Genomic DNA, 21,928 nt, shown 5'->3' on the forward strand with positions numbered 1-21,928 from the left:
ATAGGCATTTTAGGAGGAGGGACTTTTGAAGGTGGAGACAAATTCAAACAAAGCATGTAAATGAGTATACAGGTTAAGGTAACACCCTAGACTGTGAGGGTCTGGCCAATCCTAATTCAATCAGCATAAGGCTGCAAGAGCCATTTGGGTCCGAAAGCCATTTGCAGAACAAAAGGTGAGATTCTCAGTGAATCATTCGTGTGCTAATCCCATCAGTCTGAGTGATACTGGGACTCAAAGAGCCATTAAAGACAATGAGGAGAAAACCGGAAAGGCAACTTTGCTGAGCAGAATCATTATTTACATTTACATTTACATTTATTCATTTAGCTGACGCTTTTTATCCAAAGCGACTTACAATTGCTATATATGTCAGAGGTCGCACGCCTCTGGAGCAACTAGGGGTTAAGTGTCTTGCTCAGGGACACATTGGTGTCTCACAGTGGATTCGAACCCGGGTCTCTCACACCAAAGGCATGTGTCTTATCCACTGCGCCACTACCACCCCATTATCTTACCCTTAAACACTAAATACAATATTCTTTACCGTGATGTTATGTAAGGAAGCATATTTGAAATAGATTCTTAAATTTTAACCCTTCAGTGTGTAGAGTCAGATGGTGAGGTTCAGTGTTTGCTGTTGTGTGTGTAGAGTCAATGAAGAGTCTAGATGATGAGGTTCAGTGTTTGCTGTTGTGTGTGTAGAGTCAGATGAAGAGGTTCAGTGTTTGCTGTTGTGTGTGTAGAGTCAGATGAAGAGTCTAGATGATGAGGTTTAGGGTTTGCTGTTGTGTGTGTAGAGTCAGATGAAGAGTCTAGATGATGAGGTTCAGTGTTTGCTGTTGTGTGTGTAGAGTCAGATGAAGAGTCTAGATGATGAGGTTCAGTGTTTGCTGTTGTGTTTGTAGAGTCAGATGGTGAGGTTCAGTGTTTGCTGTTGTGTGTGTAGAGTCAGATGAAGAGTCTAGATGATGAGGTTTAGGGTTTTCTGTTGTGTGTGTAGAGTCAGATGAAGAGTTTAGATGATGAGGTTCAGTGTTTGCTGGTGTGTGTTTAGAGTAGGATTAAGAGTTTAGATGATGAGGTTCAGTGTTTGCTGGTGTGTGTGTAGAGTCAGATGAAGAGTTTAGATGATGAGGTTCAGTGTTTGCTGTTGTGTGTGTAGAGTCAGATGAAGAGTCTAGATGATGAGGTTCAGTGTTTGCTGGTGTGTTTGTAGAGTCAGATGAAGAGTTTAGATGATGAGGTTCAGTGTTTGCTGTTGTGTGTGTAGAGTCAGATGAAGAGTCTAGATGATGAGGTTCAGTGTTTGCTGGTGTGTTTGTAGAGTCAGATGAAGAGTTTAGATGATGAGGTTCAGTGTTTGCTGGTGTGTGTGTGTAGAGTCAGATGAAGAGTCTAGATGATGAGGTTCAGTGTTTGCTGTTGTGTGTTTAGAGTAGGATTAAGAGTTTAGATGATGAGGTTCAGTGTTTGCTGTTGTGTGTGTAGAGTCAGATGAAGAGTCTAGATGATGAGGTTCAGTGTTTGCTGTTGTGTGTGTAGAGTCAGATGAAGAGTCTAGATGATGAGGTTCAGTGTTTGCTGATGTGTGTGTAGAGTCAGATGAAGAGTCTAGATGATGAGGTTCAGTGTTTGCTGTTGTGTGTGTAGAGTCAGATGAAGAGTCTAGATGATGAGGTTCAGTGTTTGCTGATGTGTGTGTAGAGTCAGATGAAGAGTTTAGATGATGAGGTTCAGTGTTTGCTGGTGTGTGTGTAGAGTCAGATGAAGAGTCTAGATGATGAGGTTCAGTGTTTGCTGTTGTGTGTGTAGAGTCAGATGGTGAGGTTCAGTGTTTGCTGTTGTGTGTGTAGAGTCAGATGGTGAGGTTCAGTGTTTGCTGTTGTGTGTGTAGAGTCAGATGAAGAGTCTAGATGATGAGGTTCAGTGTTTGCTGGTGTGTGTGTAGAGTCAGATGAAGCGTATAGATGATGAGGTTCAGTGTTTGCTGGTGTGTGTGTAGAGTCAGATGAAGAGTTTAGATGATGAGGTTCAGTGTTTGCTGTTGTGTGTGTAGAGTCAGATGAAGAGTCTAGATGATGAGGTTCAGTGTTTGCTGTTGTGTGTGTAGAGTCAGATGAAGAGTCTAGATGATGAGGTTCAGTGTTTGCTGTTGTGTGTTTAGAGTAGGATGAAGAGTCTAGATGATGAGGTTCAGTGTTTGCTGGTGTGTGTGTAGAGTCAGATGGTGAGGTTCAGTGTTTGCTGTTGTGTGTGTAGAGTCAGATGGTGAGGTTCAGTGTTTGCTGTTGTGTGTGTAGAGTCAGATGGTGAGGTTCAGTGTTTGCTGTTGTGTGTGTAGAGTCAGATGGTGAGGTTCAGTGTTTGCTGTTGTGTGTGTAGAGTCAGATGAAGAGTCTAGATGATGAGGTTCAGTGTTTGCTGGTGTGTGTGTAGAGTCAGATGAAGCGTATAGATGATGAGGTTCAGTGTTTGCTGGTGTGTGTGTAGAGTCAGATGAAGAGTTTAGATGATGAGGTTCAGTGTTTGCTGTTGTGTGTGTAGAGTCAGATGAAGAGTCTAGATGATGAGGTTCAGTGTTTGCTGTTGTGTGTGTAGAGTCAGATGAAGAGTCTAGATGATGAGGTTCAGTGTTTGCTGTTGTGTGTTTAGAGTAGGATTAAGAGTTTAGATGATGAGGTTCAGTGTTTGCTGGTGTGTGTTTAGAGTGAGATGAAGAGTCTAGATCAGGGGTCTCCAACCTTTTTTCATTTGAGAGCTATTTTTAAAAAGGAAAGTGGCCGAGAGCTACTCATGTAATACAATACTTCAATCTCTTAAATAATGTCTCATAACTCTCATATTAACAACTATCAAAACGGTTTTAGACCTAAAAGAGTTTTTGTAGGCCTAAATATGTCAAATATGTCAGAGAAAAACTGAATCAGAGATTATTTTTTAGTTGCTCATAACTAGAGATGAAATGGCATGAACATTTCATTTCATGGTTATAGTGACAAAAATGATCACGGTTATCACAGAATCCTGTTCAAAAACTATAAATACTACACAATGAAATCAATTCACCAAGTTTTATGTCGAAAACCAGCAAATAAAATTAGCATCAATATGTACTTTTTGTTTACATAAACATTAAAATAATAACATTAAAAATAATAGCCAGATTTTAAGAGTGTCTTGCAACGTTATCTACTGACATGCATCAAGTTCAAATCAAGTTTTGACAAAAAAGATTTTATAAAAAGATAAACCTCACATATTTCAGCCTTTAAATAATTTTTTTGTAAAAAGAATGAGTCAAAAAAGATAAATTACTGACATTTACAATGCACATGATTAGCTTATCTTTTAGTATTAATAGTAAGATTCGGTCCGATTTGCCCGTGGCGTCTGTCGTTATACTATGCAACCATGCACTGTGCTCTGCAGTAGCTTTGCTACAAGATTTATTTACGGAGAAGAGAAAAACACCTGTAGTGTTTGGGTGCACCCCCATCCTTCATGTTGACTGAGCTTTCAATGTTGTTACGGAGAGGGTGAAGCTGATTGGTTGGTTCTTGTCATATGACCACCTGTTTGTGGCATTCTGAAAAGTTGCGATTTTTTTTTATTTTTTTTTATCTCGCTGTGCATGGAAAAAATGAGCGAGTCGCTTCAATTATGAGCGCGCTTGCCGCACGCCTACATTTGAACGAACTACTGGTGGCTCGCAAGCGACGTGTTGGAGACCCCTGGTCTAGATGATGAGGTTCAGTGTTTGCTGTTGTGTGTGTGTATAGAGTCAGATGAAGAGTCTAGATGATGAGGTTCAGTGTTTGCTGTTGTGTGTGTGTATAGAGTCAGATGAAGAGTAGATGATGAGGTTCAGTGTTTGCTGTTGTGTGTGTAGAGTCAGATGAAGAGTCTAGATGATGAGGTTCAGTGTTTGCTGAAGAGTTTAGATGATGAGAATAGCACAGTTTGTGTCAGATGAGTTGTATGGTCACAGATGCGGGCAGAAACTCGGTCTCTGAGAATCGGCCTGGGATTATCCACTATACTGGGCTTTTTAAAGATGTCCAAACTAGAGGTCGACCGATAGTGGATTTTACCGATAACGATAGCTAGGTTGGGCCATACTTGCCGATAACCGATTAATCAACCGATAGTTTTTAAAATTGATACTGGATAAAAACAAACATAACACTCCAAGTAAAACAGTGCTGAACTTTATTATAAAAATAATAAAACTGTATTGAACCATGAAAACATGCTAAATGAAATAAATATATAATATGAATAAATATTGAAGTCAATAAAAGACATTCATTCAAACTGAAACAAAAAGTAATACTCTAAATAACAAATAAAACCATTCAAAATGTAACTATTAAACTGTTATTTTTCAAGCCAACTTAATGAATAAAAAAGTAACAAAATTTGATTGGTATAATATTTGAGCAATACAATTGCACCTTGATCATTCATGTTAGTTTGATTAACTATGGTTAACAAATAAAAACCTTAATTTAAAAATGTATTAGTACATGTTAATTAACAAATAATGAACAATCCTTATACAGAAGTTATTAACCTTAGTTAATGTTACATATGGAATTTTATTGTAAGTGTTATCATTTCATATTACAGTCATGCATCCAGAGCATTGAGATGGCATAAATATTAAATGTATAATCTCACACTTTTGCTTCTATTTTATAAACACTTGATGATTATCTAATCAAAATAACAAAACATGTATTAAAGTGATGACGAAAAAATAACCGAAATCTAATGCTTTTCTGATTTGTTTATATGTTTCTGTCGGCTGTATGAACATATCAGTTTGCTGTCTTACGTCTCTAGCTTTAAATATGCAACTTCTCTGCATATTAAATGCATAAAAGTGACCAGCTGGATATAAACTAATGCAAATAGAGGTAACAATTGTGACATTAAACATTCGGGTCGGGCTTACGTTTATTTTTGTCAGTGTTTTAACCGCTTGAGGTACTACTAATGTTAGCGTCCTCTCAGCCTCGAAGGCAAACAAACATACTGTTGTGCTGTTCTTTCTCTACTAATGCAGCATTTAGTCAACAAAAGAATCACTTTATAATGATATGACAAAATGTACGGTATACATAGGCTACCTTTTAGCTGTCGGTGCTTTAAACGTGCATCTGATGTCAGCGCTCTCCACGCAGCGTGTGCTCTCAGTGCAGCACGCAGCATCACGTGTCGAAATAAACAACACGAGGCATCAGCGATAGTTTTTATTACACCTCTAGAGGCCGCTCTTGTACTGCATGATGCCAGCAGACCCTTCTCAGCTCTCTCTTACTGTGTAATGAATGACAGCGCGCGCTTCTCAGCCGCTCCAGCAACGGACGCAACCAGGAAAAACTATCGGTATGTATTTTTGCCGATAACGATAGTTCCACCAATCAACTATCGGTGCCGATGAATCGGCAAAACCGATGAATCGGTCGACCTCTAGTCCAAACGCTCAAGGTTACAGAGTCTGACGCCAGAATAAGTCTAATGCCATTAAAGACCAGTATGTCTTGACTTTTTGCTGCACTGGATTATAGAGTTTCACAAATGTGTGTTTAGCTTTTGTGCTTTAAAGGTGAATTGTCATTTTTGTTATAATTAAAATGAGTGGTCAGCTGATGTGTTTTTCAGTATCTGATACTGATATCTGGAGTTATTATTGATGTATATTTCTAAATGATCCGTCAAGAGTACAAATGACTCTTGAGTCCCAGACATTAAACTGTAAGTAAGTTATTTGTAAATTGACTTTCTGGCACTTTAAAAAAATATTGCTGAGTTTTTTTCAGCAGCCTGGCATGAGGAATGTCTGGGAAACCTGTCTGAAAACAGTAGTTTGGTGACGCGAGTGATGCGCAGAAGTGATCAGAAGTGACAGGTGAAGCGTTTACTGTATTCTAGTTAATGCATCGTGAGCACGGTTAACTACAGTCCTCTCTCTGTCTTTCTCCTTGCTCCACCAGCCCTGAAATAGGTCAAAGTTCAGCCCTTATCCTCTTTAACATAAGCTGTAGAGCTCACACAGACTTATGCCAAGGTTACAGTCGCCGAGCAAATCCTCCAGCAAACCTCACGCAGCTCACGGTCGATCAAAGACATTCTCCTTCATACGCAGTAGATGTATAGCATAAAAAATACTATTTTTAGAACAAGGATTTTTTGCATTGTGACTTTTATTTTCATTACAAGTCAGCAAGTCAGCAAGTCAGTTATATTTATATAATTCCAATTAGATTCTCATTATTACAATACTGCAAATATTCAATATTTATTTTTACAATTAACATGAATGAAAGGAAATTTAAATAATATTGTGAATATTTTAATGTATAAAATAATTTTGACATTTCACATACCAGTATTGAGGATTTTGGGGTATATGTGCTTTAGTGTCATGAAAATAAAACATGCAAAAATAAGCTTCAAATTATAATTTCTTTTTTGTTCTTGAAAGTTTTCAGGGGAAGTCCACCCACATTTGTTTCAGACATATGTGTGTGTCAGTCAGATGTGTTTCAGACAGATGTGTGTGTCAGTCAGGTGTGCGTGTCAGTCAGATGTGCGTGTCAGTCAGGTGTGCGTGTCAGTCAGGTGTGCGTGTCAGTCAGGTGTGTGTGTCAGTCAGATGTGCGTGTCAGTCAGGTGTGCGTGTCAGTCAGATGTGCGTGTCAGTCAGATGTGCGTGTCAGTCAGGTGTGCGTGTCAGTCAGGTGTGCGTGTCAGTCAGATGTGCGTGTCAGTCAGGTGTGCGTGTCAGTCAGATGTGCGTGTCAGTCAGGTGTGCGTGTCATGTCAGATGTGCGTGTCAGTCAGATGTGCGTGTCAGTCAGATGTGCGTGTCAGTCAGATGTGCGTGTCAGTCAGATGTGCGTGTCAGTCAAGTGTGCGTGTCAGTCAGATGTGCGTGTCAGTCAAGTGTGCGTGTCAGTCAGGTGTGCGTGTCAGTCAGGTGTGCGTGTGTCAGTCAGGTGTGCGTGTCAGTCAGATGTGCGTGTCAGTCAGGTGTGCGTGTGTCAGTCAGGTGTGCGTGTCAGTCAGGTGTGCGTGTCAGTCAGATGTGCGTGTCAGTCAGGTGTGCGTGTCAGTCAAGTGTGCGTGTCAGTCAGGTGTGCGTGTCAGTCAGGTGTGCGTGTGTCAGTCAGGTGTGCGTGTCAGTCAGATGTGCGTGTCAGTCAGGTGTGCGTGTGTCAGTCAGGTGTGCGTGTCAGTCAGGTGTGCGTGTCAGTCAGGTGTGCGTGTCAATCAGGTGTGCGTGTGTCAGTCAGGTGTGCGTGTCAGTCAGGTGTGCGTGTCAGTCAGATGTGCGTGTCAGTCAGATGTGCGTGTCAGTCAAGTGTGCGTGTCAGTCAGATGTGCGTGTCAGTCAGGTGTGCGTGTCAGTCAGGTGTGCGTGTCAGTCAGGTGTGCGTGTCAGTCAAGTGTGCGTGTCAGTCAGATGTGCGTGTCAGTCAAGTGTGCGTGTCAGTCAGGTGTGCGTGTCAGTCAGGTGTGCGTGTCAGTCAGGTGTGCGTGTCAGTCAAGTGTGCGTGTCAGTCAGATGTGCGTGTCAGTCAAGTGTGCGTGTCAGTCAGGTGTGCGTGTCAGTCAGGTGTGCGTGTGTCAGTCAGGTGTGCGTGTCAGTCAGGTGTGCGTGTCAGTCAGGTGTGCGTGTCAGTCAGGTGTGCGTGTCAGTCAGGTGTGCGTGTCAGTCAGGTGTGCGTGTCAGTCAGGTGTGCGTGTCAGTCAGATGTGCGTGTCAGTCAGGTGTGCGTGTGTCAGTCAGGTGTGCGTGTCAGTCAGATGTGCGTGTCAGTCAGGTGTGCGTGTGTCAGTCAGGTGTGCGTGTCAGTCAGGTGTGCGTGTCAGTCAGATGTGCGTGTCAGTCAGATGTGCGTGTCAGTCAGATGTGCGTGTCAGTCAGATGTGCGTGTCAGTCAAGTGTGCGTGTCAGTCAGGTGTGCGTGTCAGTCAGGTGTGCGTGTCAGTCAAGTGTGCGTGTCAGTCAGGTGTGCGTGTCAGTCAAGTGTGCGTGTCAGTCAGGTGTGCGTGTCAGTCAGGTGTGCGTGTCAGTCAGGTGTGCGTGTCAGTCAGGTGTGCGTGTCAGTCAGGTGTGCGTGTCAGTCAGATGTGCGTGTCAGTCAGGTGTGCGTGTCAGTCAGATGTGCGTGTCAGTCAGATGCGTTTCAGACAGGTGTGTGTCAGTCAGATGTGAGACAGATGTGTGTGAGACAGATGTGTGTGTCAGACAGATGTGTGACAGATGTGCGTGTCAGTCAGGTGTGCGTGTCAGTCAGGTGTGCGTGTCAGTCAGATGTGCGTGTCAGACAGATTTGTGACAGATGTGCGTGTCAGTCAGATGTGTGTTTCAGTCAGATGTGTGTTTCAGTCAGATGTGCGTTTCAGTCAGATGTGCGTTTCAGTCAGATGTGCCTGTCAGTCAGGTGTGCGTGTCAGTCAGGTGTGCGTGTCAGTCAGGTGTGCGTGTCAGTCAGGTGTGCGTGTCAGTCAGGTGTGCGTGTCAGTCAGGTGTGCGTGTCAGTCAGGTGTGCGTGTCAGTCAGGTGTGCGTGTCAGTCAGGTGTGCGTGTCAGTCAGGTGTGCGTGTCAGTCAGGTGTGCGTGTCAGTCAGGTGTGCGTGTCAGTCAGGTGTGCGTGTCAGTCAGGTGTGCGTGTCAGTCAGGTGTGCGTGTCAGTCAGGTGTGCGTGTCAGTCAGGTGTGCGTGTCAGTGTGTCAGTCAGGTGTGCGTGTCAGTGTGTCAGTCAGGTGTGCGTGTCAGTCAGATGTGTGTGTCAGTGTGTCAGTCAGATGTGCGTGTCAGTCAGATGTGCGTGTCAGTCAGGTGTGTGTGTCAGTGTGTCAGTCAGATGTGCGTGTCAGTCAGATGTGTGTGTCAGTCAGATGTGTGTGTCAGTGTGTCAGTCAGATGTGCGTGTCAGTCAGGTGTGCGTGTCAGACAGGTGTGCGTGTCAGTCAGGTGTGCGTGTCAGTCAGGTGTGCGTGTCAGTCAGGTGTGCGTGTCAGTCAGGTGTGCGTGTCAGTGTGTCAGTCAGGTGTGTGTGTCAGTGTGTCAGTCAGGTGTGCGTGTCAGTCAGGTGTGCGTGTCAGTCAGGTGTGCGTGTCAGTCAGGTGTGCGTGTCAGTCAGGTGTGCGTGTCAGTCAGGTGTGCGTGTCAGTCAGGTGTGCGTGTCAGTCAGGTGTGCGTGTCAGTCAGGTGTGCGTGTCAGTGTGTCAGTCAGGTGTGTGTGTCAGTGTGTCAGTCAGGTGTGCGTGTCAGTCAGATGTGTGTGTCAGTGTGTCAGTCAGATGTGCGTGTCAGTCAGATGTGCGTGTCAGTCAGGTGTGTGTGTCAGTGTGTCAGTCAGATGTGCGTGTCAGTCAGATGTGTGTGTCAGTCAGATGTGCGTGTCAGTCAGATGTGCGTGTCAGTCAGATGTGTGTGTCAGTGTGTCAGTCAGGTGTGCGTGTCAGTCAGGTGTGCGTGTCAGTGTGTCAGTCAGGTGTGCGTGTCAGTCAGGTGTGCGTGTCAGTCAGGTGTGCGTGTCAGTCAGGTGTGCGTGTCAGTCAGGTGTGCGTGTCAGTCAGGTGTGCGTGTCAGTCAGGTGTGCGTGTCAGTCAGGTGTGCGTGTCAGTCAGGTGTGCGTGTCAGTCAGGTGTGCGTGTCAGTCAGGTGTGCGTGTCAGTCAGGTGTGCGTGTCAGTCAGGTGTGCGTGTCAGTGTGTCAGACAGGTGTGCGTGTCAGTCAGTTGTGCGTGTCAGTCAGGTGTGCGTGTCAGTCAGGTGTGCGTGTCAGTCAGGTGTGCGTGTCAGTCAGGTGTGCGTGTCAGTGTGTCAGTCAGGTGTGTGTGTCAGTCAGGTGTGCGTGTCAGTGTGTCAGTCAGGTGTGTGTGTCAGTCAGGTGTGCGTGTCAGTGTGTCAGACAAGTGTGCGTGTCAGTCAGGTGTGCGTGTCAGTGTGTCAGTCAGGTGTGCGTGTCAGTCAGGTGTGCGTGTCAGTCAGGTGTGCGTGTCAGTCAGTTGTGCGTGTCAGTCAGGTGTGCATGTCAGTCAGATGTGCGTGTCAGTGTGTCAGTCAGGTGTGTGTGTCAGTCAGGTGTGCGTGTCAGTGTGTCAGACAAGTGTGCGTGTCAGTCAGGTGTGCGTGTCAGTGTGTCAGTCAGTTGTGCGTGTCAGTCAGGTGTGCGTGTCAGTCAGGTGTGCGTGTCAGTCAGTTGTGCGTGTCAGTCAGGTGTGCATGTCAGTCAGATGTGCGTGTCAGTGTGTCAGTCAGGTGTGCGTGTCAGTCAGATGTGCGTGTCAGTGTGTCAGTCAGGTGTGTTAGTCAGGTGTGTGTCAGTCAGGTGTGGGTGTCAGTCAGGTGTGCGTGTCAGTCAGGTGTGCGTGTCAGTCAGGTGTGCGTGTCAGTCAGGTGTGCGTGTCAGTCAGGTGTGCGTGTCAGTCAGGTGTGCGTGTCAGTCAGGTGTGCGTGTCAGTCAGGTGTGCGTGTCAGTCAGGTGTGCGTGTCAGTCAGGTGTGCGTGTCAGTCAGGTGTGCGTGTCAGTGTGTCAGTCAGGTGTGCGTGTCAGTCAGATGTGCGTGTCAGACAGGTGTGCGTGTCAGTCAGGTGTGCGTGTCAGTCAGGTGTGCGTGTCAGTCAGATGTGCGTGTCAGACAGGTGTGCGTGTCAGTCAGGTGTCCGTGTCAGTCAGATGTGCGTGTCAGACAGGTGTGCGTGTCAGTCAGATATGCGTGTCAGTCAGGTGTGCGTGTCAGTCAGGTGTGCGTGTCAGTGTGTCAGTCAGATGTGCGTGTCAGACAGGTGTGCGTGTCAGTCAGATGTGCGTGTCAGTCAGGTGTGCGTGTCAGTCAGGTGTGCATGTCAGTGTGTCAGTCAGATGTGCGTGTCAGACAGGTGTGCGTGTCAGTCAGATGTGCGTGTCAGTCAGATGTGCGTGTCAGTCAGGTGTGCGTGTCAGTCAGGTGTGTGTCAGTCAGGTGTGCGTGTCAGTCAGGTGTGCGTGTCAGACAGGTGTGCGTGTCAGTCAGGTGTGCGTGTCAGTCAGGTGTGCGTGTCAGTCAGGTGTGCGTGTCAGTCAGGTGTGCGTGTCAGTCAGGTGTGCGTGTCAGTCAGGTGTGCGTGTCAGTCAGGTGTGCGTGTCAGTCAGGTGTGCGTGTCAGTCAGGTGTGCGTGTCAGTCAGGTGTGCGTGTCAGTCAGGTGTGCGTGTCAGTCAGGTGTGCGTGTCTGTCAGTGTGTCAGTCAGGTGTGCGTGTCAGTGTGTCAGTCAGGTGTGCGTGTCAGTCAGGTGTGCGTGTCAGACAGGTGTGCGTGTCAGTCAGGTGTGCGTGTCAGTCAGGTGTGCGTGTCAGTCAGGTGTGCGTGTCAGTCAGGTGTGCGTGTCAGTCAGGTGTGCGTGTCAGTCAGGTGTGCGTGTCTGTCAGGTGTGCGTGTCAGTCAAGTGTGCGTGTCAGTCAGATGTGCGTGTCAGTCAAGTGTGCGTGTCAGTCAGGTGTGCGTGTCAGTCAGGTGTGCGTGTGTCAGTCAGGTGTGCGTGTCAGTCAGATGTGCGTGTCAGTCAGGTGTGCGTGTGTCAGTCAGGTGTGCGTGTCAGTCAGGTGTGCGTGTCAGTCAGATGTGCGTGTCAGTCAGGTGTGCGTGTCAGTCAAGTGTGCGTGTCAGTCAGGTGTGCGTGTCAGTCAGGTGTGCGTGTGTCAGTCAGGTGTGCGTGTCAGTCAGATGTGCGTGTCAGTCAGGTGTGCGTGTGTCAGTCAGGTGTGCGTGTCAGTCAGGTGTGCGTGTCAGTCAGGTGTGCGTGTCAGTCAGGTGTGCGTGTCAATCAGGTGTGCGTGTGTCAGTCAGGTGTGCGTGTCAGTCAGGTGTGCGTGTCAGTCAGATGTGCGTGTCAGTCAGATGTGCGTGTCAGTCAGATGTGCGTGTCAGTCAGATGTGCGTGTCAGTCAAGTGTGCGTGTCAGTCAGATGTGCGTGTCAGTCAAGTGTGCGTGTCAGTCAGGTGTGCGTGTCAGTCAGGTGTGCGTGTCAGTCAGGTGTGCGTGTGTCAGTCAGATGTGCGTGTCAGTCAGGTGTGCGTGTGTCAGTCAGGTGTGCGTGTCAGTCAGGTGTGCGTGTCAGTCAGATGTGCGTGTCAGTCAGGTGTGCGTGTGTCAGTCAGGTGTGCGTGTCAGTCAGGTGTGCGTGTCAGTCAGATGTGCGTGTCAGTCAGATGTGCGTGTCAGTCAGATGTGCGTGTCAGTCAGATGTGCGTGTCAGTCAAGTGTGCGTGTCAGTCAGGTGTGCGTGTCAGTCAGGTGTGCGTGTCAGTCAAGTGTGCGTGTCAGTCAGGTGTGCGTGTCAGTCAAGTGTGCGTGTCAGTCAGGTGTGCGTGTCAGTCAGGTGTGCGTGTCAGTCAGGTGTGCGTGTCAGTCAGGTGTGCGTGTCAGTCAGGTGTGCGTGTCAGTCAGATGTGCGTGTCAGTCAGGTGTGCGTGTCAGTCAGGTGTGCGTGTCAGTCAGGTGTGCGTGTCAGTGTGTCAGTCAGGTGTGCGTGTCAGTCAGGTGTGCGTGTCAGTCAGGTGTGCGTGTCAGTCAGGTGTGCGTGTCAGTCAGATGTGCGTGTCAGTCAGATGCGTTTCAGACAGGTGTGTGTCAGTCAGATGTGAGACAGATGTGTGTGAGACAGATGTGTGTGTCAGACAGATGTGTGACAGATGTGCGTGTCAGTCAGGTGTGCGTGTCAGTCAGGTGTGCGTGTCAGACAGATTTGTGACAGATGTGCGTGTCAGTCAGATGTGTGTTTCAGTCAGATGTGTGTTTCAGTCAGATGTGCGTTTCAGTCAGATGTGCGTTTCAGTCAGATGTGCCTGTCAGTCAGGTGTGCGTGTCAGTCAGGTGTGCGTGTCAGTCAGGTGTGCGTGTCAGTCAGGTGTGCGTGTCAGTCAGGTGTGCGTGTCAGTCAGGTGTGCGTGTCAGTCAGGTGTGCGTGTCAGTCAGGTGTGCGTGTCAGTCAGGTGTGCGTGTCAGTCAGGTGTGCGTGTCAGTCAGGTGTGCGTGTCAGTCAGGTGTGCGTGTCAGTCAGGTGTGCGTGTCAGTGTGTCAGTCAGGTGTGCGTGTCAGTCAGATGTGTGTGTCAGTGTGTCAGTCAGATGTGCGTGTCAGTCAGATGTGCGTGTCAGTCAGGTGTGTGTGTCAGTGTGTCAGTCAGATGTGCGTGTCAGTCAGATGTGTGTGTCAGTCAGATGTGTGTGTCAGTGTGTCAGTCAGGTGTGCGTGTCAGTCAGGTGTGCGTGTCAGACAGGTGTGCGTGTCAGTCAGGTGTGCGTGTCAGACAGGTGTGCGTGTCAGTGTGTCAGTCAGGTGTGTGTGTCAGTGTGTCAGTCAGGTGTGCGTGTCAGTCAGGTGTGCGTGTCAGTCAGGTGTGCGTGTCAGTCAGGTGTGCGTGTCAGTGTGTCAGTCAGGTGTGTGTGTCAGTGTGTCAGTCAGGTGTGCGTGTCAGTCAGGTGTGCGTGTCAGTCAGGTGTGCGTGTCAGTCAGGTGTGCGTGTCAGTCAGGTGTGCGTGTCAGTCAGGTGTGCGTGTCAGTCAGGTGTGCGTGTCAGTCAGGTGTGCGTGTCAGTGTGTCAGTCAGGTGTGTGTGTCAGTGTGTCAGTCAGGTGTGCGTGTCAGTCAGATGTGTGTGTCAGTGTGTCAGTCAGATGTGCGTGTCAGTCAGATGTGCGTGTCAGTCAGGTGTGTGTGTCAGTGTGTCAGTCAGATGTGCGTGTCAGTCAGATGTGTGTGTCAGTCAGATGTGCGTGTCAGTCAGATGTGCGTGTCAGTCAGATGTGTGTGTCAGTGTGTCAGTCAGGTGTGCGTGTCAGTCAGGTGTGCGTGTCAGTGTGTCAGTCAGGTGTGCGTGTCAGTCAGGTGTGCGTGTCAGTCAGGTGTGCGTGTCAGTCAGGTGTGCGTGTCAGTCAGGTGTGCGTGTCAGTCAGGTGTGCGTGTCAGTCAGGTGTGCGTGTCAGTCAGGTGTGCGTGTCAGTCAGGTGTGCGTGTCAGTCAGGTGTGCGTGTCAGTCAGGTGTGCGTGTCAGTCAGGTGTGCGTGTCAGTCAGGTGTGCGTGTCAGTCAGGTGTGCGTGTCAGTCAGGTGTGCGTGTCAGTGTGTCAGTCAGGTGTGCGTGTCAGTCAGGTGTGCGTGTCAGTCAGTTGTGCATATCAGTCAGGTGTGCGTGTCAGTCAGGTGTGCGTGTCAGTCAGGTGTGCGTGTCAGTCAGGTGTGCGTGTCAGTGTGTCAGTCAGGTGTGTGTGTCAGTCAGGTGTGCGTGTCAGTGTGTCAGTCAGGTGTGTGTGTCAGTCAGGTGTGCGTGTCAGTGTGTCAGACAAGTGTGCGTGTCAGTCAGGTGTGCGTGTCAGTGTGTCAGTCAGGTGTGTGTGTCAGTCAGGTGTGCGTGTCAGTCAGTTGTGCGTGTCAGTCAGGTGTGCGTGTCAGTCAGGTGTGCGTGTCAGTCAGGTGTGCGTGTCAGTCAGTTGTGCGTGTCAGTCAGGTGTGCATGTCAGTCAGATGTGCGTGTCAGTGTGTCAGTCAGGTGTGCGTGTCAGTCAGATGTGCGTGTCAGTGTGTCAGTCAGGTGTGTTAGTCAGGTGTGTTAGTCAGGTGTGTGTCAGTCAGGTGTGGGTGTCAGTCAGGTGTGCGTGTCAGTCAGGTGTGCGTGTCAGTCAGGTGTGCGTGTCAGTCAGGTGTGCGTGTCAGTCAGGTGTGCGTGTCAGTCAGGTGTGCGTGTCAGTCAGGTGTGCGTGTCAGTCAGGTGTGCGTGTCAGTCAGGTGTGCGTGTCAGTCAGGTGTGCGTGTCAGTGTGTCAGTCAGGTGTGCGTGTCAGTCAGATGTGCGTGTCAGACAGGTGTGCGTGTCAGTCAGATGTGCGTGTCAGTCAGGTGTGCGTGTCAGTCAGGTGTGCGTGTCAGTCAGATGTGCGTGTCAGACAGGTGTCCGTGTCAGTCAGGTGTCCGTGTCAGTCAGATGTGCGTGTCAGACAGGTGTGCGTGTCAGTCAGATGTGCGTGTCAGTCAGGTGTGCGTGTCAGTCAGGTGTGCGTGTCAGTGTGTCAGTCAGATGTGCGTGTCAGACAGGTGTGCGTGTCAGTCAGATGTGCGTGTCAGTCAGGTGTGCGTGTCAGTCAGGTGTGCGTGTCAGTGTGTCAGTCAGATGTGCGTGTCAGTCAGGTGTGCGTGTCAGTCAGATGTGCGTGTCAGTCAGATGTGCGTGTCAGTCAGGTGTGCGTGTCAGTCAGGTGTGTGTCAGTCAGGTGTGCGTGTCAGTCAGGTGTGCGTGTCAGACAGGTGTGCGTGTCAGTCAGGTGTGCGTGTCAGTCAGGTGTGCGTGTCAGTCAGGTGTGCGTGTCAGTCAGGTGTGCGTGTCAGTCAGGTGTGCGTGTCAGTCAGGTGTGCGTGTCAGTCAGGTGTGCGTGTCAGTCAGGTGTGCGTGTCAGTCAGGTGTGCGTGTCAGTCAGGTGTGCGTGTCAGTCAGGTGTGCGTGTCAGTCAGGTGTGCGTGTCAGTCAGGTGTGCGTGTCAGTCAGGTGTGCGTGTCTGTCAGTGTGTCAGTCAGGTGTGCGTGTCAGTGTGTCAGTCAGGTGTGCGTGTCAGTCAGGTGTGCGTGTCAGACAGGTGTGCGTGTCAGTCAGGTGTGCGTGTCAGTCAGGTGTGCGTGTCAGTCAGGTGTGCGTGTCAGTCAGGTGTGCGTGTCAGTCAGGTGTGCGTGTCTGTCAGGTGTGTGTGTCAGTCAGGTGTGCGTGTCAGTCAGGTGTGCGTGTCAGTCAGGTGTGCGTGTCAGTCAGGTGTGCGTGTCAGTCAGATGTGCGTCAAGTCAAGTTTATTTGTATAGCGCTTTTCACAATACAGATTGTATCAAAGCAGCTTCACAGTATTAAATTAAAACAATACAACAAAGTTTGTTTCAAGAGGAATTTATTGATTGATAAAATTAAATTAAATATCCCCAAAATATCCCCAACTGAGCAAGCCAAAGGCAACAGTGGCAAGGAACCGAAAAACTCCATCAAGTGACCTAATGGTGTCCTAAAACTCCATCAGGTGCCTTAATGGAGAAAAAAAAACCTTGGGAGAACCCAGGCTCAGTCGGGGGCCAGTTCTCCTCTGGCATTGGATAGAGGCCGGATTGTAGTTTGAACTGTAGGATTATATGAATGCCTGGCTGAAGAGATGCGACTTTAATCTAGTTTTAAACTGGGACAGCGAGTCTGAGCAACGAACAGTATCAGGAAGACTATTCCAGAGTTTTGGAGCCAAATGTGAAAATGCTCTCCCTCCTTTGGTGGTTCTGGATATCCTAGGTATGACCAAAAGCCTTGAATTTAGTTAAAGAGCGCGATGGATTATAGGGTGATAGAAGATCCGTTAAATAGACTGGAGCTAAGCCGTTTAGGGCTTTATAAGTCAGTAGCAATACCTTGTAATTAATACGGAACTTTATAGGTAACCAATGCAGTGATGATAAAATCGGTGTTATATGATCATATTTTCTTGATCTCGTAAGAACTCTAGCGGCGGCATTTTGGACTAACTGTAGCTTGTTTATTGAGGATGCAGGACAACCAGCTAATAAAGCATTACAGTAATCCAGTCTCGAGGTCATGAATGCATGAACTAACTTTTCTGCATCAGAAACTGATAGCATATTACGTAGCTTAGCAATGTTTCTAAGGTGGAAAAAGGCTGTTTTTGTAACATATGAAATATGATTTTCAAAAGACAGGTTGCAATCGAGTATAACACCCAGGTCTTTTACTGTAGAGGATAAAGTAACAGGACATCCTATGATGTTAAAGTTGTATTGTGCGAGGTTTTGTGGGCGGTTTTTTGAACCGATAAGTATTACCTCTGTCTTGTCTGGATTTAATAAAAGAAAATTACGCGTCATCCAATCTTTTATATCTTTAACACACTCTGTCAATTTGGAAAATGTAGCGTTTTCATCCGGCCGTGATGAAATATATACTTGAGTGTCATCAGCATAACAATGGAAACTAATTCCATGTTTCCTTATAATATTTCCAAGTGGCATCATATATATTGAAAATAACAGAGGGCCTAATACAGATCCCTGCGGCACTCCATAGTTTACTGGAGTTATGATCGGTTTTTCTCCATTTAAATAGACAAAATGGTAGCGGTCAGATAGGTATGATTTGAACCAGCTTAGTGCTTGTCCTTGAACACCAGTATAATTTTGTAGTCGATCTAAGAGTATTGTGTGATCTATAGTATCGAACGCAGCACTAAGATCAAGTAAAACTAGTATTGAGATACAGCCTTGGTCAGAAGCTAAAAGTAAATCATTTGTGATTTTAACGAGCGCAGTTTCAGTGCTATGATGCGGTCTGAATCCAGACTGAAACTTTTCATAGATATCATTTTGTTGCAAGAAAGATCCCAGTTGAGCGGACACCACTTTTTCTAATATTTTAGACATAAATGGAAGATTTGAAATGGGTCTATAATTTGCTAGATTATTATGATCTAATTGTGGTTTCTTAATGAGAGGTTTTATAACTGCCAGTTTAAATGTTCTTGGAACATGACCTAAAGATAAAGACGAGTTAATAATATTGAGGAGAGGCTCTTCCACTACAGGTAACACTTCTTTCAGTAGTTTAGTTGGTATAGGATCTAATAAACATGTTGTTGTTTTAGATGAAGTGATAAGTTTATTTAACTCTTTTTGTTCTATAGTTGTAAAGCACTGTAATTGTTCTTTCGGGGTGATAATCGAAGCTGAATTATAAGGCGCGATTGAAGATTGAATGTTTATAATTGTGGTTCTGATGCTTTCTATTTTCTCAGTGAAGAAATTCATGAAATCATTACTACTGAACTGTAACGGGATATTTTGTTCGGGTGACGTCTGTTTATTTGTTAGTCTAGCCACGGTGTTAAATAAAAACCTTGGATTGTTTTGGTTGTTTTCTATTAGTTTGCGGAGGTGCTCAGCCCTGGCCGCTTTTAGGGCCTTTTTATAACGCGACATACTGTCTTTCCACGCGATTCTAAAGACCTCTAAATTAGTTTGTTTCCATTTACGCTCTAAAATACGGGTTTCTCTCTTTAAAACATGCGTAGTATTGTTATACCATGGTGCTTTATTTTTCTCTCTGACCTTTTTTAATTTAATAGGTGCAACCACATCCAATGTTCTAGAGAGAATGGTGCTCATAGTGCTAGTTAGTTCTTCTAGTTCATCTGTTTGTTTGGGTTCAGGCAGCAGCTGAGACAGATTAGATAAGCAATTTGAGAAATTATCTATGGTGGATGGGAGGATTGTTCTGCCTGGTTGATAACGCGACGCCGCATGACACATTACTGCAGTACGTAATATGCAAGTTACCATGTAGTGATCAGTGACTTCATCACTTTGTGGAATGATATCTATATCGGTTGGATCGGTTCCATGTGATATAATTAAATCGAGTGTATGATTAAGACGATGAGTTGGTCCGGTGACGTTTTGCTTGACCCCAAATGAATTTAATAAATCTGTAAACGCAGCTCCTAACGCATCATTTGGATTATCTACGTGTATGTTAAAATCTCCAACAATTAATGCTTTATCGACATTGACTAATAGGTCTGAGAGAAAATCTGCAAACTCTTTTAGGAAATCAGCGTAAGGCCCTGGCGGTCTATATACGGTAGCCAAGGCTAGAGATAATAGGGATGTTTTTCTAACATCTAAGAGCGTAACATTTAGTACAAGTACTTCAAATGAAATAAACTTATAACCCGTTTTCTGAGTAACATTTAGAATATCTTTATAAATGGTTGCAACACCTCCGCCACGGCCAATCAGACGGGGCTCATGCTTATAACAGTATCCAGGAGGAGTAGACTCATTAATACCGAAATAATCATTTGGTTTAAGCCAGGTTTCAGTAAGGCAAAGTACATCGAAGCTATTATCTGTGACTATTTCATTTACAATAACTGCCTTAGGTGTGAGTGATCTAATGTTTAGAAGACCTAGCTTTAGAAATAGTTTTTGTTTACTAATAGCAACATTTTCTGTTTTAATAACAATTAGATTTTTCCTAGATCCTGCATTAGATTTATTATTTGATCTCACTAAACGAGGAATAGACACGGTTTCTATGCAATGTTCTACACTAGTATTTATATCAGTTGAATTGGTGCAGCAGAGACTATGATTTGGACTTTTGGTTACTAGTCAAAGGGTATTTAACATTTTGGAGATGTTATCTGACAGAAGATCCGCTCCGAATCTGCTTGGGTGTAAGCCATCAGCACGGAAAAGCCTAGGACGCTCCCAAAACAGATTCCAATTATTTACAAAGAGCAGTTTCTGCTCATTGCACCATGACATTAACCATTCATTTAGCGCAAATAATCTGCTGAACTTTTCATGCCCTAGTCGGTACGTGGGAAGCGGTCCTGACACAATGATCGTTGTTTCAGGCGATGTGCTGCGTACCGTATCGATTAGATTCCTGAAGTCTTTCTTCAGAATCTCCGTCTGGCGCAGCCTGATGTCGTTCACTCCCGCGTGCAGGACCACAGTTCCGACGCGCTCGTCACCGTTCAGGATCTCGGGAACGCGAGCAGCGATTTCAGAAACACAAGCACCAGGGAAGCAGTGACTTTGCACCTTACTTTTACCTAACGTAGCGTGTACGTGCCGAACGATGGAATCGCCGATGATCACAGCATCGCGTTCTGTTTCGCGTAGAGGGGAGAAGCGGTTTTGTGTGGATAACTCGAAAACCGGGAGGGTCGGAGAAAGTCTTGGTCTAAACCTGACTCGCGTCTTCCGCTGCGGAACCACCCAGGCTTCGTGGTGGCGTGTTGGAGCCGGAGTGAACGAGACCATGGCTGATTGCGACCGATGCTGAGGAACGCACGGAGTAGACGCGGTCGGAGTCAGCGGGTTAGTAACGTTAAACACTGATTTGTGTGCATCGGCGCGTGATGTTTCAAGAGCCAAACACCGGTCTCTCAGCTCGGCCTGTCTCAATAAAAGGTTGTGGATCTGTTTCTCAACAGCTTCCAGCTCAGACTGCAGTGCGTGAAGCTCAAATGTGTCCTCACCTGCACCAAGCGGTAGACTACTTACATCTGATATATTCGCCATTTTAACAGATGGACAGTGAGTTAGCAACGAAGCTACCAGTGATGCTATCAATATTAATACTAATTTATATTATAAGTTTGTTTGTAAGTGAGTGTGGAGAAGACGCGTTCAGCCGTGATCCACGGACGTAACCTTTAAGAGTATGCAGCGTTGGATCACTAATAGGCTTGAGACGCGTCTGCTCAACAGTCCGCGTTGTAACTATGAGGTTTTTTAGTGGTAGGGGTGTAGAGTAGACGCACGATAGGCGAAAAAAAGTGTTTGTTTATAAGTGAGTGTGGAGAAGACGCGTTCAGCCGTGATCCACGGACGTAACCTTTAAGAGTATGCAGCGTTGGATCACTAATAGGCTTGAGACGCGTCTGCTCAACAGTCCGCGTTGTAACAATGAGGTTTGAGCAGTAGTGCTTCTCAGTGATGAAAAGTAGAAAATGTTCGTTGTAAGCGAGTTTAAAGAGAAAAATCAAGAATTATAAATCAAATCGATAGAGCTCCAAAAACAACAACGCATTCAGACGCAACGCATGATAATGACAGGACAAGACATTACTCACCGTGTTTGTTGAGTGTTTCTTATTCACCTGAGCTTTTATGAACTCAAAGGCGCGAGAGAAAATAAAAAAATAAAAAAAATAAAAATAGCTGAGCGCACGGGTGGCACGTTAACAGGCTAGAGAATTACTAGCGTGTTGTGCGTCAGGGTTGGGTAAGCTGTATTTAGTAGTAATATAAACAACTAGAAATTGTAGTAAATGATGGTTCAAAACAAGGAAATACGAGGCTAAGACGGAGCTTACAGCTCCGAAGCAAACACACTCACAGCAGGCAGCGATCGAGGCAGAGAGAAAAATCAAGAATTATAAATCAAATCGATAGAGCTCCAAAAACAACAACGCATTCAGACGCGACGCATGATAATAACAGGACAAGACATTACTCACCGTGTTTGTTGAGTGATTCTTACTCACCTGAGCTTTTATGAACTCAAAGGCGCGAGCGCGCGAGAGAAAAATAAATAAATAAAAATAGCTGAGCGCACGGGTGGCGCGTTAACAGGCTAGCGAATTACTAGCGTGTTGTGCTAGTAGCAACGGAAGCCAGCGATGTTGGGCAAGCCGTATTTAGTAGTAGTATAAACAACTAGAAATTGTAGTAAATTATGGTTCAAAACAAGGAAATACGAGGCTAAGACGGAGCTTACAGCAACGAAGCAAAAACACTCACAGCAGGCAGCGAGGCAGACAGGAGCAGGCAGCGAGGCAGACAGGAGCAGTGTCAGTCAGGTGTGCGTGTCAGTCAGGTGTGCGTGTCAGTCAGGTGTGCGTGTCAGTCAGGTGTGCGTGTCAGTCAGGTGTGCGTGTCAGTCAGGTGTGCGTGTCAGTGTGTCAGGTGTGCGTGTCAGTGTGTCAGTCAGATGTGCGTGTCAGTGTGTCAGGTGTGCGTGTCAGTCAGGTGTGCGTGTCAGTCAGGTGTGCGTGTCAGTGTGTCAGTCAGATGTGCGTGTCAGTCAGATGTGCGTGTCAGTCAGGTGTGCGTGTCAGTCAGGTGTGCGTGTCAGTCAGGTGTGCGTGTCAGTCAGGTGTGCGTGTCAGACAGGTGTGCGTGTCAGTCAGATGTGCGTGTCAGTGTGTCAGTCAGGTGTGCGTGTCAGTCAGGTGTGCGTGTCAGTCAGGTGTGCGTGTCAGTCAGGTGTGCGTGTCAGTCAGGTGTGCGTGTCAGTCAGATGTGCGTGTCAGTGTGTCAGTCAGGTGTGCGTGTCAGTGTGTCAGTCAGGTGTGCGTGTCAGTCAGGTGTGCGTGTCAGTC

At 46.8% G+C, this 21,928-nt stretch overlaps 2 protein-coding genes and 1 long non-coding RNA gene across 5 annotated transcripts in view; 2 read left to right on the plus strand and 1 right to left on the minus strand.

The window, feature by feature from the left end:
- acvr2ab (activin A receptor type 2Ab) overlaps window positions 1-21,928 on the plus strand; it is an 86,586-nt gene that overhangs the window by 23,685 nt on the left and 40,973 nt on the right. The gene's annotated exons all lie outside the window — the stretch shown is intronic.
- On the minus strand, window positions 302-21,367 carry LOC309473937 (uncharacterized protein). The gene is made up of 2 exons (XM_082136221.1): window positions 18,723-21,367; window positions 302-513 (listed from the first exon to the last, which is right to left on the minus strand). The coding sequence occupies exon 1, from the start codon at window positions 20,121-20,123 to the stop codon at window positions 19,203-19,205; it is 921 nt and encodes a 306-aa protein (XP_081992347.1). The 5' UTR covers window positions 20,124-21,367; the 3' UTR covers window positions 302-513; window positions 18,723-19,202.
- Window positions 701-4,061, plus strand: LOC309474012. Its single transcript, XR_014197177.1, has 3 exons — window positions 701-719; window positions 1,681-1,734; window positions 3,953-4,061. It is a non-coding gene; the product is annotated as an uncharacterized lncRNA (long non-coding RNA).

Source organism: Leuciscus leuciscus (genome assembly GCF_965113295.1).
Source record: "Leuciscus leuciscus genome assembly, chromosome: 14".
NCBI lineage: Eukaryota > Metazoa > Chordata > Actinopteri > Cypriniformes > Leuciscidae > Leuciscus > Leuciscus leuciscus.

Excerpts from the sequence above, each read along its gene's own strand:
- LOC309473937 (XM_082136221.1), bottom strand. The coding sequence starts at position 20,123 with ATGGCGAATATATCAGATGTAAGTAGTCTACCGCTTGGTGCAGGTGAG.